Here is a 16322-nt window from a genome sequence, read left to right on the forward strand (position 1 = left end):
CAGGAACACTGCCAGAAATCATTGTCTATGAACACAATTCACAGTGCCTTTCACAAATGCAGGTTAAAGCTCTATCATGTAAAGAAGAAGTCACATGTGTACATGATCCAGAAACACCAGTGTCTTTTCTGGGCTAAAGCTCATTTAAAAATGGGTCGGAATCGAAATTTGAAATTCTTTTTGGAAAACATGGACATACTTATACAGAGTAAAGAAGAGCGGAACCACCTGGCTTGTTAGCACTCCGTTCAAAAGCCTGCATCTCTGATGGTATGGGGGTGCGATACTGCCTATGGAATTGACAGCTTGCACATCTGGAAAGGCACCATCAATGCTGAAAGGTATATACAGGTTTTAAAGCAACATATGCTCCCATCCTGGCAATGTCTGGATGCCCTTGCATATGTTAGCAAGACAATGCTAAACCATATACTGTATCTGTTACAACAGCCTGTCTTCATAGTAGAAGAGTCCTAGGGCTAAACTGGCCTGCCTGCTGTCCACAGCTATCACCAACCGAAAGCATTTGGCACATCATGAAACAAAAAATAATGATAAAGACGACCTAGGACTGTTGAGCATCTAGAATCCTATCAGATAAGAATGGGAAAACATTCCTCTCCCAAAAGTCCAGCAACTGGTCTCCTCAGTTCCCAGATGTTTATGGACTGTTGATAAAAGAAGAGGGGATGCTACACAATGGTAAACACAGCCCTGTCCCCAACCTTTGAGACATGTTGCTGCCATCAAATTCAAAAATACCTTATTATTTTCTTAAAATTGTACATCTTCTCATTTTAAACATTTCATGTTTTCTACATTCTAATGTGAATAAAATTCAGCTTTATGAGATTTGTAAATCATTGTATTCTGTTTTTATTTAAATTTTACACGATGTTGAACATTTTTTGGAATTGTGGTTGTATGTTAAAATAACAGAAAATGAAAATCTCCACATTTACTGAACGTGAAAATGTCAAAAGTTACCAACCATCATTTATGAAAAAGCTTTCAAAATGAATAATCAGGCAACAAAAATCAAATGTATGAAATAAAATTTACCAAAAATTGCTCTACAAAAATCAGAAAAAGTAAAATGCATAAATAAACTAATAGTAAATTAACAAATAAAAATGAGTTACCAGGAAAATATCAGCATAGCCAGCAAGAGACTCCACTCCTTCCTGGATACGAGCCCCACCTGAATCATTAAGCCCAATGACCGGGGCACCTACTAACACTGCTTGGTCCATGATCTGCAGGAGAGGAAACAGATTTAGTGGAGCCACCACCCAGCATATCATAAAATGTAAGGCGTAGGGGAACAAAAATGTCGTTCAGTCAATGCAAGCAAGTGACCCATAGGTTACGTTGGACAATTCATGTGTAACAATGACATGGTCTCCATTTCTTTTGGGGCCTCCACAGCAGAATGCACAATAGGTGCATTCATTATTCTTGTTTAGTTTCGCATTTTAAATTCTAGAAAACCAATGCAACAGAATATTTCCTTACAGATATATTTGTATTACTATCAAGTTAAAATAACGTCATAGGCAGAGTTGCAAGGCAAGTTATCTTTCTTGTTCATAAAACATTACCTTGCAGATCTTCTGTGCATGGGCACCAGACAAACTTCCACCAAAAACTGTGAAATCCTTCAAAACAAGAGGAAAGCATGAATATAAATTGATCATGCACAGAGATTCAGCATGCAATTTATTAGTGGATTTGGGATAGTATAACTCACAAGAAAGTAACATCATAATCAAACATTCACTGAAAATAAAAAAAAAATTTAAAAAAAAGGGAGCAAAACAGGAATTTTACCTGACTAAACACATAAACAAGTCTACCGTTGATTCGGCCTTGACCAGTCACCACGCTGTCTCCAGGATACTACAGGACAGAATACACAAATTAACTTACACATTTTTATTAAAAACCCATATAATTAAGATCATGAAACAATTGTTTCAAGCAGCAGATGCCAGTCAAATGTCTCCTTGGAAGCAAAGTTCTCTTATTTCATCACTAAAAATAATCCAGGTGTTTACATCTTTGTTATGCTAAATGAATTTCTTTAAACAAATTAAATTGTTACTTTGCAAGTGAAGAGATATTTGACATGCTGTTATAGGTTAGATTAAAAGAAAACATGCCAACATGTAAACAGAGTTTTCTTGCAATAACTGCCATGGAAAAAGCAATACAAGCATGGCAGTCCAAAGGAAATTTTTGCCCCCCAGAGGCAGAATTATCTCTGAACATCAGGTACAAATATGAAACACAGCATTGCAACAAGCAGAGATGTGGTGGAGAACGGGTTGAGGCACAGTTGCCAGCAACAGTTGAGAACTATTTGAAGGACCATTTATTGTATTAGCTGTTGTATGAGAGGGGTGCCGACTATGTCAGTCTCAGCAGATGCCCGGTAAAGTCATGAGCTTCCTTAGAGGAATCGCCACCTCTATGCAAGTGAGTGAGTGCACTTTTCACTAACCACACTGTGCATCTGCTCTTACTTTTCCAGTCTGAACTGTGGTGCTTTTCAGCACAGCTCCTTTTATGCTGCTGCAGCATGGAGCAGGTCAGAGTGGCCACAGTGTGTTTGATTGACATAAAATGGCAATAACAGAAATGAAAATCCAAATGAGATGTAATTTCTATACTAGCCAACAATAGGAACGGAAAACAGTGAGAAAGGAATTCAGAAATCAAGTAGAAATAAATACTTCTTGAAAGACGCAGTGTGCATGTAGAATTTCCGGCCAAGTAGGATTACATGTGAAAGTGATAAATAAATCAGGCTTTCCGAATTTACATACTATGGCCATGGCATCCTGATAGTTTTGTTGCATGTATCTTGGACTTCCTGGAAATGTGGATAGTCATTTTGCCTACACGTACGTTATTTTCAGCGTTTGCTTGCAGTGCGTCTATTCAAACATTGTATTGTTCCACGTGCAGATCTTGTTGATGTAATCTGAGATAGTTGAGACGCGCGCCTTCTGTGTTAACGTACGCATCTACGACGTACTGTTGGAATAGTTTGCCGCTGGAGTGCAAAATACTAAATGTATTCCGCATTGCTAATCTGTGCAAGTAAAAGTGGTATTGAGTTAGCCTTATTCGCTTGGCGGATCTTTTATTGGGAACATGTTGTAAATCTTTGTGCCAGCCAATGTCTCCGTAAGGGAATAAAAGTGGGTAAACCATAGGATCGCAATACATATTGAGCGTAGAAATCTGTTTACAGGAGTTGCCTATGGGATAGATGCAAATGTCCCTTTATCGTCGTAAATCCTGCCCAGGGTTTTCTTTGAAAACCATTCGTACAGATGCTGTTGGATTGGACTGAGCGATTTCATGCATGTGTTTGTCTGATTTAGCGAAGGGGTTGATGGTTCTGAACATGGAATCTAGCTGGAGAAGTACATTTTCGCTGCATGCAGAGTTTGCTTTATTTTGTAAGTGCACTTCAGTAGCTTGTGCTGTCAAAAACATACAGCTGTCCATATCCTGGAGAGGTAGAAGTGTTAGCATACAGTGGAGAGATTTGGTGATAAATTTGCTCATGTATTTTAAAACAGTATGGTCCGTGGCCAGGAGGTTGAGTTATCTGTGCACCCATGTAAGCAAACAATAGAGAAGAGTTGTATTCTCGAATGTGTTCACGATAATTTTTAGCTTCTGATGTTTGCTGTGTAAGAAGCTGTTGTAAAGACATAGGTGGCTCCGGCAAAGGTGGTAAAACTACTTTACCGTTGTGGCAGCACCTCGAGTACTTGTTGGATGTATTACGCTCAGCAGGCCAGTATATAGTGCATGACATGGAAGACGACGATTAGGAATTGAGAAATGCCATGTCGGCTGTATGTGGGCGGGACCGGTTTTGAAGTGGAAGCAGGACGAACCAGAAGAGAAATATATATATATATATATATAAGAGATTATAAAATGCAGATTTATTAATAATAAATCATGCCAGTTAGTGAGATATAAAGTCCTAGGTTAAATTCTCCAGCAATACGGGCACGTTTCCCCTTTCACACTTACATTCTACTACAGAATTAGATTAACTTTCCAAACGTCTCGACTTGTTTTTATTCATACCTGGTAAATTTGTGAATACTACATGCATGAATGGGGACTTGCAAACATAAATATTAACCTCCTCATTAATTTAGCTAAATACTAGGTTCTTATGGCATTTAAAATACCTCTTAATGCTGAATTCATTTATGTTGGTTTCATCATAAAAGTGGCACTGATTTGCTCTCCTACTGCTATAGTTAAAATAAGCAATTTATTGTTACAATAAAGTGGTTAATTTAAAATACTGCTCCAGTAATAGGACTACATCATCTTGGTCAAATATAGGTAATGTTAAGCAATTCAGGGAACTCCATGGTATGGTAATACAGCGTGAAGCTCTAAATCAGGGGTGTCCAACTCCGGTCCTGGTGGGCCGCAGGTTTTCATTCTAACCATCTTCTTAATTAATTAGTGAGCCATTTTTGCTGCCGATTAACTTGTTTTGCCTTAGTTTTAATTGACGTGACTTAGACCCCTTAGTTGTTTCTTTTTCCTTAAAGAGCAGCCAAGCAATAGAACTACAAAACAAGCTGCCACATGGCCAGCTAACTTGAAAATAAAGAAAGTTGAAGGTCTCGGTCATGGAAAACGGTTAGGATGAAAACCTGCAGTCACTGCGCCCCACCAGGACTGGAGTTGGACACCCCTGCTCTAAATAATGGCGACAACAGTTATCATCCACTGCTTTGATGACAACTTCTGGCAGCCCACACAGTTAAAATTAATCTATGGGGCTTAAAATATTTGCAAAATGGCAGGAAAGTTTAAAACATATTATAGATCGAGTATCCCTAATCCAAAATTCTGAGCATGGACATGACATCACAAGTGGAAATTTCCATGCTAGATGCCTCTTTTATAAGATTTTCTCTGGATTAGAATGTGAATGTGTACATCAAAAATCTGATTTATAAAACCTGGTGTGTTCACATTTCTGCACAATTTATCTTTATAAAAAACAATCACCTCATAAATGTATTCCCTGTGAAGCTTAGACACACAATTGATTACCCAGAGGTTAGGGTATCTCGTAAAGCAAGCAACCAACGCAAGGAAAGAACACGCAATCAAAGATGGAGGGGTTTGGGGGATTGGAGACCCCTCATGAAGGGACATGACAGCCACAGAGCAGTTCTAAAGTGATGCAAGGCACCATTAAAATTACTGTACAGCCACACAGCTTAGAGGGAACATGAATTGTAGGGCCTCTCCTCTGCATTTTTAGGATTAATAGAATGTCACCGTTTTAACGGTTAACAAAAGCAGCGGCATTCTTACTTGGTGCCCTAACTGTAATTAAAATTCAATAAAATGTCCCAATGACATCAGGAAAACCAGACACTGCTGCAAATAGAATTTTTAGGTTGGCAAAAAATGTATGAATGTACACCCACACCACATGAAAATTAACTGTAGTGGGAATGATGAAGTTGGCCAAGATATTCCTAACCTATCGGCCAGTTGTCAGAGAAGTGACGTCAAGCGGCCAAAACAAATGGACCAAAAAAAAAAAAAAATTTCAGTGCAAATGCATAGCACTGGCCCTTTTAAAAGGGAACTAAAACATACTCTATATATCATATTCTTAACTTCTGAAGTTTAACGTGTTTATCAAACTTTATTAAGTAGTGAACCTCCCATTACTGCCATGTATGCTGTGGCGCAGCATCAAGACGTGTTAAAAAATGTGACGGCACAAGGTGCTTATAGTAATGAGGACCATCAGCAGGAGCGATTGGCAGGGTGTATGCAGCTGGATTGACCCAATGAGTGCCAAGATACCAGATTCACTCGGAGAAGGATGAGAAAGGAGGAGGAGTGTGCTTAAGGAAAAGCACATCGTAGTGTGGCCTGGTGAATGTCATGAGTTAGAGCAGATTGAGACTGTTTTAGTTTACTGTGTACGACGACCCTTCTGTTGAAAGTAACAGCAGTCAACACAGCCCAGTGAAGGTGTTCCTCATAGCCAAAGCACTGGGGAAGACTGTACATAGTTCATTCTCTTGGCTCATGTCTTCATTTCCTTTACCCACAACGAAGGCAAAATAGCAACTACAGTTCAGTGATATTTAGCTGGTTTGGCTGCATTTCAATACTTGACCAAGGGTGTCCATGATATTTCATAATGTACATGCAAATATTCCAAAATCCAAAAATATCTGAAATACTTCTGGTCCCAGGTGTTTCAGATTAAAGATATTCAATCTGTATAATCATTAAAATTATAATTGATAGGGTAGTTTGCAATCCAACCACTGTGTCTGTGCAATTCATTATATGCAATAGCATAGGCACAAATTTTAAATTGTGTACAGTCAATGGTTTGATCACAGATGTGTACTGAGATCTAATAATTTCATGGAATATTGACAGCCCTACCACTATATTATTCACTCAGCATACTTTTTGCAGTGCAGCATTTTTTACGAGCCATGACAGAACTGTTTATGAAACAAAACAGGAGATAAAAGTAAGAGAATACGCAGCCTGAAGCTACAGTGAGACTACGGTCTGTTGGGTTCGTTTCTCAGGAAAATGAAAAACTCTACCCACCATTGAATGTGAATTTGTGATAAAATTTTTTACTTCTAGTTTACTTTTGTTATCATAAGCATGCCTCAGGCTGCAAAAAACAGGACTTCTTAAATATATTTTCTGACTTTAATACTTTATAGTGTTTGGAATCTTGATAGGTGAATGAATTAAAATGAAGCACAAGCATACTGATTATTTTTTTTTTATTTTTTCACTTTGACAGCAATAACTGTCTTTAAATTAACTGGGTTGGAACAAAAACCTACAACCTCTATGGCCCACCCAGACCAAACCTGAGGACTCTTGTACTACTACAACTACTTAAATAAGCAAAACATTCAAATGGGCAACAAAAACCTTGGAATCAATCAATAATTAGGCCAATACCTTGTTCTGAGCTGAATCCATGCCAAAGTCTGAACACCGGTGCTCCACAAACATGTCATATTCCACAAAAGTGTCAGGATCAAGGAGAAGTTCAACACGTTCTCTTGCAGTCAGCTTTCCCTAAATGGGATGAAATAAAATGAGTTGGAGAATGTGCAACTTTGAATAGATAAGGTCATAAAACTTTTCCTCAGCAATAGTGTGTAAATTTCCATACTCAGTACACTCACTAACTTATGCAGAAAAGGATAATTACATTGGGAAGAATTCCAAAAGTCACCTATGTCTTCAGAAAATATTATATAAAAAAAAAGATCTGTTACTGTAATTTCAATGTGGAGTTGACACATTCTATCAGGTTCATGTTGGTTTTGCTCCCACAGTATGTCCCGAACTAGGAGAGTGCATGAGTAGACTCCCCGATAGACTGGCACTGTCTGCGGGGCCATTTCTTGCCTTGAGTTTGTTTTATATTTTACTCAAATTTATTGATGTAAGAAAGGGGTTTCTGTTGCAATATTCTTAGCGACTATTTCTCTTATAAGTTCTCACTTTCAACAAGAACATTTATTTATATAGCACATTTTCATACAAATTATGTAGCTCAAAGTGCTTTACATGATGAAGAAAAAGAAAAAAGACAAAGTAAGAATTAAAATAAGACAACACTAATTAACATAGAATAAAAGTAAGGTCCGTTGGCCAGGGAGGACAGAAAAAACACCAGACGGCTGGAGAAAAAAAAATAAAAAGTGCAGGAGTTCCAGGCCATGAGACTGCCCAGCCCCCTCTAGGCATTCTACCTAACATAAATGATCAGTCCTCACTGTATTCTGGGTTTTCATGGAAGGACTTGATGATGGTCACATGGACTTCTGGCCTTTAATCCATCAATGTAGGGACATCACGGTGCTTTAATTAGGCAGTGGTGGCACAGGTCACCACCACAGAAAACCAGAAAAAGAACAGAAGAGAAAGTAGGGGTTAGTACGGATTTTGGAGCCACCATGAATAGTAATGATAATTAACCGAATATGCAGAGCATCAGGATTAAATTAAAATGAAGTTATGAGAAGGCCATGTTAAAGTAATGTGTTTTTAGCAGTTTTTTTTTTTTTTTTAAAGTGCTCCATCATATCAGCCTGGCGAATTCCTATTGGCAAGCTATTCCAGATTTTAGGTGCATAACAGCAGAAGGCCGCCTCACCACTTCTTTTAAGTTTTGCTCTTGGAATTCTAAGCAGACACTCGTTTGAAGATCTAAGGTTACGATTTGGAATATAAGATGTCAGACATTCCGATATATAAGATGGAGCAAGATTATTTACGGCTTTATAAACCATAAGCAGTATTTTAAGGTCAATCCTGAATGACACAGGTAACCAGTGTAGTGACATCAAAACTGGAGAGATGTGCTCAGATTTTCTTTTCCTGGTTAGGATTCTAGCAGCTGCATTCTGCACTAGTTGCAAACGACTGATGTCTTTTTTGGGTAGTCCTGAGAGGAGTGCGTTACAGTAATCTAGTCGACTGCAAACAAAAGCGTGAACTAATTTCCAACAAATAACTGAAGAATTCACTAAGTAATGATATTCAGTCAATTCACTCAAATCAGTGTATCCTCACAACTTTCACTTCTGCCCAATCATCTTAGACAAATGCAGCACTGGACCAATATAGGACCACATCAGTTAGAGTCATCAAATGAATTCAAACAAGCTATGACCCAGTGGTGAGGATTTGGTAACTATTACTAGGTCAGTGGCTACAGTTCTTATGTCTAAACCGCAAGGATGTCAGTTCAGTCCCTTCATCTAACTCGCTTTAAGACCCTCTGCACGCAAGTGTGTATCCTTCTGTGTTTGAAAGGTATAGAACTGTAAACAAGTTTATAATATTTACTAATAATGAGTCGCCAAGGGGAAAGGCATCTGTCAAATAAACTACAAGATGAACGGACAGCTTCTGCTCAAAAAAAATCCATCAGCCAGAAAAGCAAAACACATAAATACTATGTGAATTTCAAAGAGAAGTAGAAATGGACACAGATGGGAGAGTAGACAGACAAATTCATCTCAAATCCTGTACTTTTGATCCTGCCATTCACTTTAATTATAAAGTGTGAAAATATATCATGTATCGGAGACAGACAAATGCAGAAGGGAAGGAAGAACAGAAAAAAAAACCTGAAATTGCAATGAAGTACCTATGAACATATGGCTTGTCACAATAAAGAGTTCCACTAGGTGGCAGCAAATACTTTATAACTGTACATTCAAACCACATGCATCCAGGCCGACTTGTGGTTTTGGAATGAAACCGTTACCTCACTTTGTGAACCACAGATATTAGTGTCTTGCTCAATTTCTGTTTTTATTTCCAAAAAGATAGTATCAATTGTTGAGTGCATATACTGAGAGGAAGACCGTTTCAACATTGATTTGCAGTAAAAGTTGCAAATTCAGACGAAAAAAAACTCGTCTACTTTAATTCACAATTTTCCTTAAATAAATAAATAAACACTGAGGGGTAACCGAAACACTGCTGTATCGGTTATTATAGGTAATGAACAAGTGAGGTAATAAACAACTGAGAACACAAACGTATAATAAAAACAAAAACAAAAAAACAGATTTTTTACAAAAGTTACTAGCTTTGCCTTGCTGATAAATGTGCTAGACTACCAAGCCCCCTAAATCTTACAGTGGGGCAAAAAAGTATTTAGTCAGCCACCAATTGTGCAAGTTCTCCCACTTAAAAAAATGAGAGAGGCCTGTAATTTTCGTCATAGGTATACCTCAACTATGAGAGACAAAATGAGAAAATAAAATCCAGAAAATCACATTGTCTGATTTTTAAAGAATTTATTTGCAAATTATGGTGGAAAATAATTATTTAGTCACCTACAAACAAGCAAGATTTCTGGCTCTCACAGACCTGTAACTTCTTCTGTAAGAGGCTCCTCTGTCCTCCACTCGTTACCTGTATTAATGGCACCTGTTTGAACTCGTTATCAATATAAAAGACACAAAATTGTAGACCTGCACCAGGCTGGGAAGACTGAATCTGCAATAGGTAAGCAGCTTGGTGTGAAGAAATCAACTGTGGGAGCAATTATTAGAAAATGGAAGACATACAAGACCACTGCTAATCTCCCTCGATCTGGGGCTCCACGCAAGATCTCACCCCGTGGGGTCAAAATGATCACAAGAACGGTGAGCAAAAATCCTAGAACCACACGGGGGGACCTAGTGAATGACCTGCAGAGAGCTGGGACCAAAGTAACAAAGGCTACCATCAGTAACACACTATGCCGCCAGGGACTCAAATCCTGCAGTGCCAGACGTGTCCCCCTGCTGAAGCCAGTACATGTGCAGGCCCGTCTGAAGTTTGCTAGAGAGCATTTGGATGATCCAGAAGAGGACTGGGAGAATGTCATATGGTCAGATGAAAAAAACTCTACTCGTCGTGTTTGGAGGAGAAAGAATGCCGAGTTCCATCCAAAGAACACCATACCTACTGTAAAGCATGGGGGTGGAAACATCATACTTTGGGACCAGGACAACTGATCCGTGTAAAGGAAAGAATGAATGGGGCCATGTATCGTCAGATTTTGAGTGAAAACCTCCTTCCATCATCAAGGGCATTGAAGATGAAACATGGCTGGGTCTTTCAGCATGACAATGATCCCAAACACACCGCCCGGGTAACGAAGGAGTGGCTTCGTAAGAAGCATTTCAAGGTCCTGGAGTGGCCTAGCCAGTCTCCAGATCTCAACCCCATAGAAAATCTTTGGAGGGAGTTGAAAGTCTGTGTTGTCCAGCGACAGCCCCAAAACATCACTGCTCTAGGGGAGATCTGCATGGAGGAATGGGCCAAAATACCAGCAACAGTGTGTGAAAACCTTGTGAAGACTTACAGAAAACGTTTGACCTCTGTCATTGCCAACAAAAGGTATATAACGAAGTATTGAGATGAACTTTTGTTATTGACCAAATACTTTTTTTACACCATAATTTGCAAATAAATTCTTCAAAAAAATCAGACAATGTGATTTTCTGGATTTTTTTTTCTCATTTTGTCTCTCATAGTTGAGGTATACCTATGATGAAAATTACAGGCCTCTCATCTTTTTAAGTGGGAGAACTTGCACAATTGGTGGCTGATTAAATACTTTTTTGTCCCACTGTATACAGCAAGAGCACTAAATGAGTGTAGAGCATTCTTTATTCGATCATGGTGCAGACGCTAGCAATGCTTTTTAATTCCAGGTGTAAACATAATCGGAATAAATTATACACAATCTAGGTATGCAACTCATCTTCAATATTCAAGAAGAAGCATAAGTTCACAGAGGACCAGTCCCTCACCAAAAATGTAATTACAGGTTGTATGCACCATACTGCTATTCAGAATTTTAGTTTACCAGCATGCTGCCAAAATTATGACAGACGCCTTATGGAGACAGTTAACATGCTGCAGCTATGATTAGGACTTTATTCATTCTTAGCCTTACATGTACTATATACAGTCATATATACTGAAACAGGCACACTTCAGTCATCACCTAACCTACCATGCACCGTGCACATGCTGGGGTCCCGACATATGGGAGAGAAAAAATATCTAATAACAGGAAAAAGTTTTCACAGACAATACAGGCACTTACCACACTTAAGAAATGTAGCCCATCAAAATTAAATAAAAAGCTAGCAAAGAAAAATATGAATTGTGGTTGGTCGGTATGGGTGGATAAAGATGAGAGCATGTGTCTAACTCGTCATTTTTGAGACAATGGTGGTTAAGCTTACGAGTTGTGGACGTACATTTTTAATTGATCTTACAGTAATATAATTCCCAATATAAACATTAGTGTTGTAAGCATTTAGAGGAAGCCCATTTAAGAAGCACTTAGTGATTAACAACTGGGTTGGTGAACAGATAGATTTTGTGGCAGCCCTATATTTTTTGGGGCCCTGAAGCTTGAATCATTATGGGGTTCCCTTCACAACCAGCAAAAACTTCTGGGTAACCACCATTATCTTCTTCAGTGAGGTTGTTTCAGGACAGATAACCACAATTTTTTTTTTTTTAATTTAACAACTGCATGTAGGGGTTTTAAAACCCCTTCTCATAAGCAATATGTACTAATGTCACTTCTGGGGTCCCTCCGAGATTTGGGGCCCTGAAGCTTCAGCTTCATTAGTTTCATCATAGATCTGCCCCTGGACCTTACAAATAGTCAGCAGAGACTGGATATTGTTGCTTTTAGCAGCTTTAGCAGCAACCTGCAGGGGCAAGCTCATTAGCGCTCCCTCACCCCCCAGGATATCCGTACACATCAAGTGAAAGCAAACTTCAATAATTTAGCAAATGATCAATGAAAGATGTCTGTGTGGGGGAACTCCGAGAAATATACTAATATACCGAGAAGTATACCAATTCGCTGAGAGGAAGGGGTTGATCTTTTTTCCTCCCCATTTGAGTGGAGCTTGAGGCGAACCACATTTGAACAATAACTAAACAACAAATAAACGCAAAAAACACCACCAAACCCGGACGAAGGATCCCTGTTCCGGCCTTTTATTTTATTTATTGGATGCAAATATTCAACCCCAAAACGCTCAGAGACATAGCACTTTGTTTGCCACAAAGAGGTACAAGCCTTTAAAAAAAGTTTAATTGATGTTCATTAACTGCACTGTCAGAAGTTGGTCTCCCTTTGATGTGATGTTGCACTCAGCCAGTTTATTGTGGTGCTTAAAGCTTCATGGGAACTCCAAAAAAACTCTTTGATCAACTTTTAGTGTACCTTGCTGGTCAAAACTCCAAGGGAGAAATCCCAGTCAAGGAATGGTGCCACTCAAAAGTCAAGTCGGGGGAATCTCTCACGTCCTCTGCTCTTTGACTGAATGTTATAGGATCGCAGAGCTTGAAGCTTAGATCGGCCCTTATGTGTATCCACCTCAGGCACTTGGGAGTACTGAGGAGAGGTGTGTAAGAGTCTTTGGAGCTCCAAAGCCTGTGGGGGTCATAATTTGGCCATGGTTTCGGCACCCTTTCACCTCATACACAATATAATTAACTGTACTCACTTTATATTGAAATGCATATGGTGTATGCTGAGATTTTGTCACGTACACCACATACAAATACTTTTAATTGTGAACATGTATTGACTTTACTGTAGCAGACTTGTGATGTGCATACATTTAGTTACATTACAAACAGTTACAATAACGGTAGTTATGTATTGTGTCTTAGCGTTACTTAAAGTAGCTAACAGAAAATCAAAATGAAAAACTTGGATAAAACGATTAAATACACAACACTGGGTATAAACTGACATCAGAATAAAACATTAAATGAATGTAACTACAGTAACCGTACACTTTGCATTAGAATATGAGACAATAAGCCACAATACAAAAATACATGAAAACCCAAAACAGATAACCTAACTTACTGATACAGACACAAATCACTCCGAACATCTGGACAGAGAGAGAAACTGAAAAAGCAGTCAGAAAGTTAAGTAAGTTCAAATGTTTTCCTGAACAAAGGCGTTTTTTGCTTTTTAAAAAGAATAAATTGAGTCAGATGATATAATTAATTTAGACAGGTCGTTTGCGGTTAAAGGACCCAACTTCGTGATCTTAACTAAATTTCTAACAAAAATATTCATGGAAATCAGTTAAAACTCTGTACGTCTAGTGCTCTGCGCGACATACTGGAAGAACATCTGCTTCCCCGAGGTTCGGCTGCGCTGTAAGAAACTTTGAAGTCACGTTACATGCCAGTGTCCCTCGCTATGACAGACTCCTTGTTTTATTAGTGATTCATTACTGTATAGCGCATCGTTGATACAGATCGTAAAACTCTTTAAACATTAACTATTCAACGGCCAGCTTCTATTCTGTCCTCTACAGCTGACATGACATTGTGCCCAAACTTACCCGCTTGTGCTGTGCGTCTATCCTTGCCTGTCCGCCCCCGAGACGCGCCGCCTCCCGTTTCTTGTCAATCCTTTCTTGTACTGACAGGTGACTAACAGCATACCATCGTTGCTGAAGGTTCCAATTAGGCTGAACTGAATCCCACACATGGCTGCGGGAAGCGACCAAGTTTTTGTAAATGAATCTGTAGCCTCCGAAAAGGCTACTAGCATTTCGTAGGGTTGCCAAGGCCGCCATGTCTGCATAAATAAGACGTGTTTCTGCATTCCTGTTATTGGCTCTTTTGTACCACGTGGTACTCTAGGATTAACCAATGCATTGCGTGTCTACGTAATGAACTTGAACAAGAGGGCCCGGATGACAGCTCAGGCCCAAACTGTACCCCCCTCCCCATTCTTGGATTGTACCCAAGGTGACAGGAAATACTATTCTTGTGGATACTGACGGGCAGCAAGGGATAACAGCGTGGACGATACATGAGTGCGCCCTCTCTGTAGTCTTTTTTCACATTTAAATGTATTTTAGACAGTTTTAAATATTCGTAAGAATGTGACGTGTGGATGTTCTGACAGTGTTGGGTTTTTGTCGGATGCTCCGCTTTTCCTCTCACGTACTAAGGCCGTGCAAATTAGACTGCAGATTTACACAGTGAGTAAGTGTAAGTGGTGGTCTGTCCAGGGCTGAGACCCCGCATTTGCCGGTGTTTAGAAGATGGATAGACGAATGTCTGCATATCGTATACAGGTGCATCTCAATTAATTAGAATATCATCGAAAAGTTAATTTATTTCAGTAGTTCAGTTCAAAAAGTGAAACTCATATATTATATAGATTCATTATACACAGAGTAATATATTTCAAGCGTTTATTTCTTTTCATTTTGCTGATTATAGCTTACAGGTAATGAAAACTCAAAATTCAGTATCTTAGAAAATTAGAATATTACATAAGACAAATAAAAAACAATGATTTTTAATATGTTGGCCTACTGAAAAGCAATGTTTACGTACGCACTCAATACTTTGTCGGGGCTCCTTTTGCATGAATTACTACATCAAAGAGGCGATCAGCCTGGCACTGCTGAGGTGCAATGAAAGCCCAGGATGCTTTGATATGTCTGGTGTCTCTCATCTTCCTCTTGACAATACCCCATAGATTCTCTGTGGGGTTTAGGTCAGGTGAGTTTGTTGGCAAATCAAGCAGATTGATACCATGGTCAGTAAACCAGGTATTGGCACTTTTGGCAGCTTGTCAGCAGAGGGAAGCATGAAGTGCTCTAAAAGTTCCTGGTAGACGACGGCTCTGACTTTGGACTTGATAAAATACAGTGGACAAACACCAGCAGATGACATGGCTCCCCAAATCATCACTGACTGTTGAAACTTCACACTGGACTTCAAGCAACTTGGATTATGTGCTTCTCCACTCTTCCTCCAGACTCTGAGATCTTGATTTCCAAATGAAATACAAAATTTTCTTTCATCTGAAAAGAGGACTTTGGACCACTGAGCAACAGTCCAGTCCGTTTTCTCCTTAGTCCAGGTAAGACACTTCTGACATTGTCTCTGGTTCAGGAGTGGCTTGACACAAGGAATGCGACAGTTGTAGCCCATGTCCACTCCTTGTGAATCTCCCCCAAATTCTTGAATGAGCTGTGCTTCACAATCCACTCAAAGCTACGGTTATCCCTGTTGCTTGTGCACCTTTTACTGCCACATTTTTTCCTTCCACTCAACTTTACAATAATATGTTTGGATACAGCACTCTGTGAACAGCCAGCTTCTTTAGCAATGGCCTTTTCTGGCTTACCCTCCTTGTGGAGGGTGTTGATGACTGTCTTCTGGACAACTGACAAGTCAGTAGTCTTCCCTGTGATTGTGTGGCTTACTGAACCAGACTGAGAGACCATTTAAAGGCTCAGGACACCTTTGTAGGTGTTTTGAGTTAATTAGCTAGGTGGAGTGTGACACCATGAGTCAACAATATTGAACTTTTTGACAACATTGTAATTTTCTGAAATACTGAATTTTGGGTTTTCATTAGCTATAGGGCATAATCAGCAAAATGAAAAGAAATAATTGCTTGAAATATATCACTCTGTGTGTAATGAATCTATATAATATGTGTTTCACTTTTTGAATTGAATTACTGAAATAAATTAACTTTTCAATGATATTCTAATTTATTGAGATGCACCTGTATACTCTGTTACCTTGCTTCAATATTTGATCATGAACCTGCTTCATTTGACCCTAGGTTATCTGATTTTTATATATATATTTTTTAGTTCTTTATTTTGCTTTATACAATTTCTTGTATTAGGAATTTGTTAGTTTTCGTATACCCC

The 16322-nt window shown here is 39.0% G+C and overlaps 1 protein-coding gene across 2 annotated transcripts in view; it reads right to left on the minus strand.

The window, feature by feature from the left end:
• pccb (propionyl-CoA carboxylase subunit beta) overlaps positions 1–14243 on the minus strand; it is a 34215-nt gene extending 19972 nt beyond the window's left edge. For both annotated transcript variants that reach the window (XM_051923040.1, XM_028794703.2), the window contains exons 1-5: positions 13977–14243; positions 7021–7140; positions 1831–1899; positions 1602–1658; positions 1143–1256 (exon numbers count right to left, since the gene is read on the minus strand). In XM_051923040.1, the coding sequence (XP_051779000.1) occupies positions 1143–1256; positions 1602–1658; positions 1831–1899; positions 7021–7140; positions 13977–14213 (597 nt within the window). In that variant the 5' untranslated portion in view covers positions 14214–14243. The remainder of the gene's footprint in view (positions 1–1142; positions 1257–1601; positions 1659–1830; positions 1900–7020; positions 7141–13976) is intronic.
• Positions 14244–16322: the final 2079 nt, after the last annotated feature.

Source organism: Erpetoichthys calabaricus, chromosome 2 (genome assembly GCF_900747795.2).
Source record: "Erpetoichthys calabaricus chromosome 2, fErpCal1.3, whole genome shotgun sequence".
Classification (NCBI taxonomy): Eukaryota; Metazoa; Chordata; class Cladistia; order Polypteriformes; family Polypteridae; genus Erpetoichthys; species Erpetoichthys calabaricus.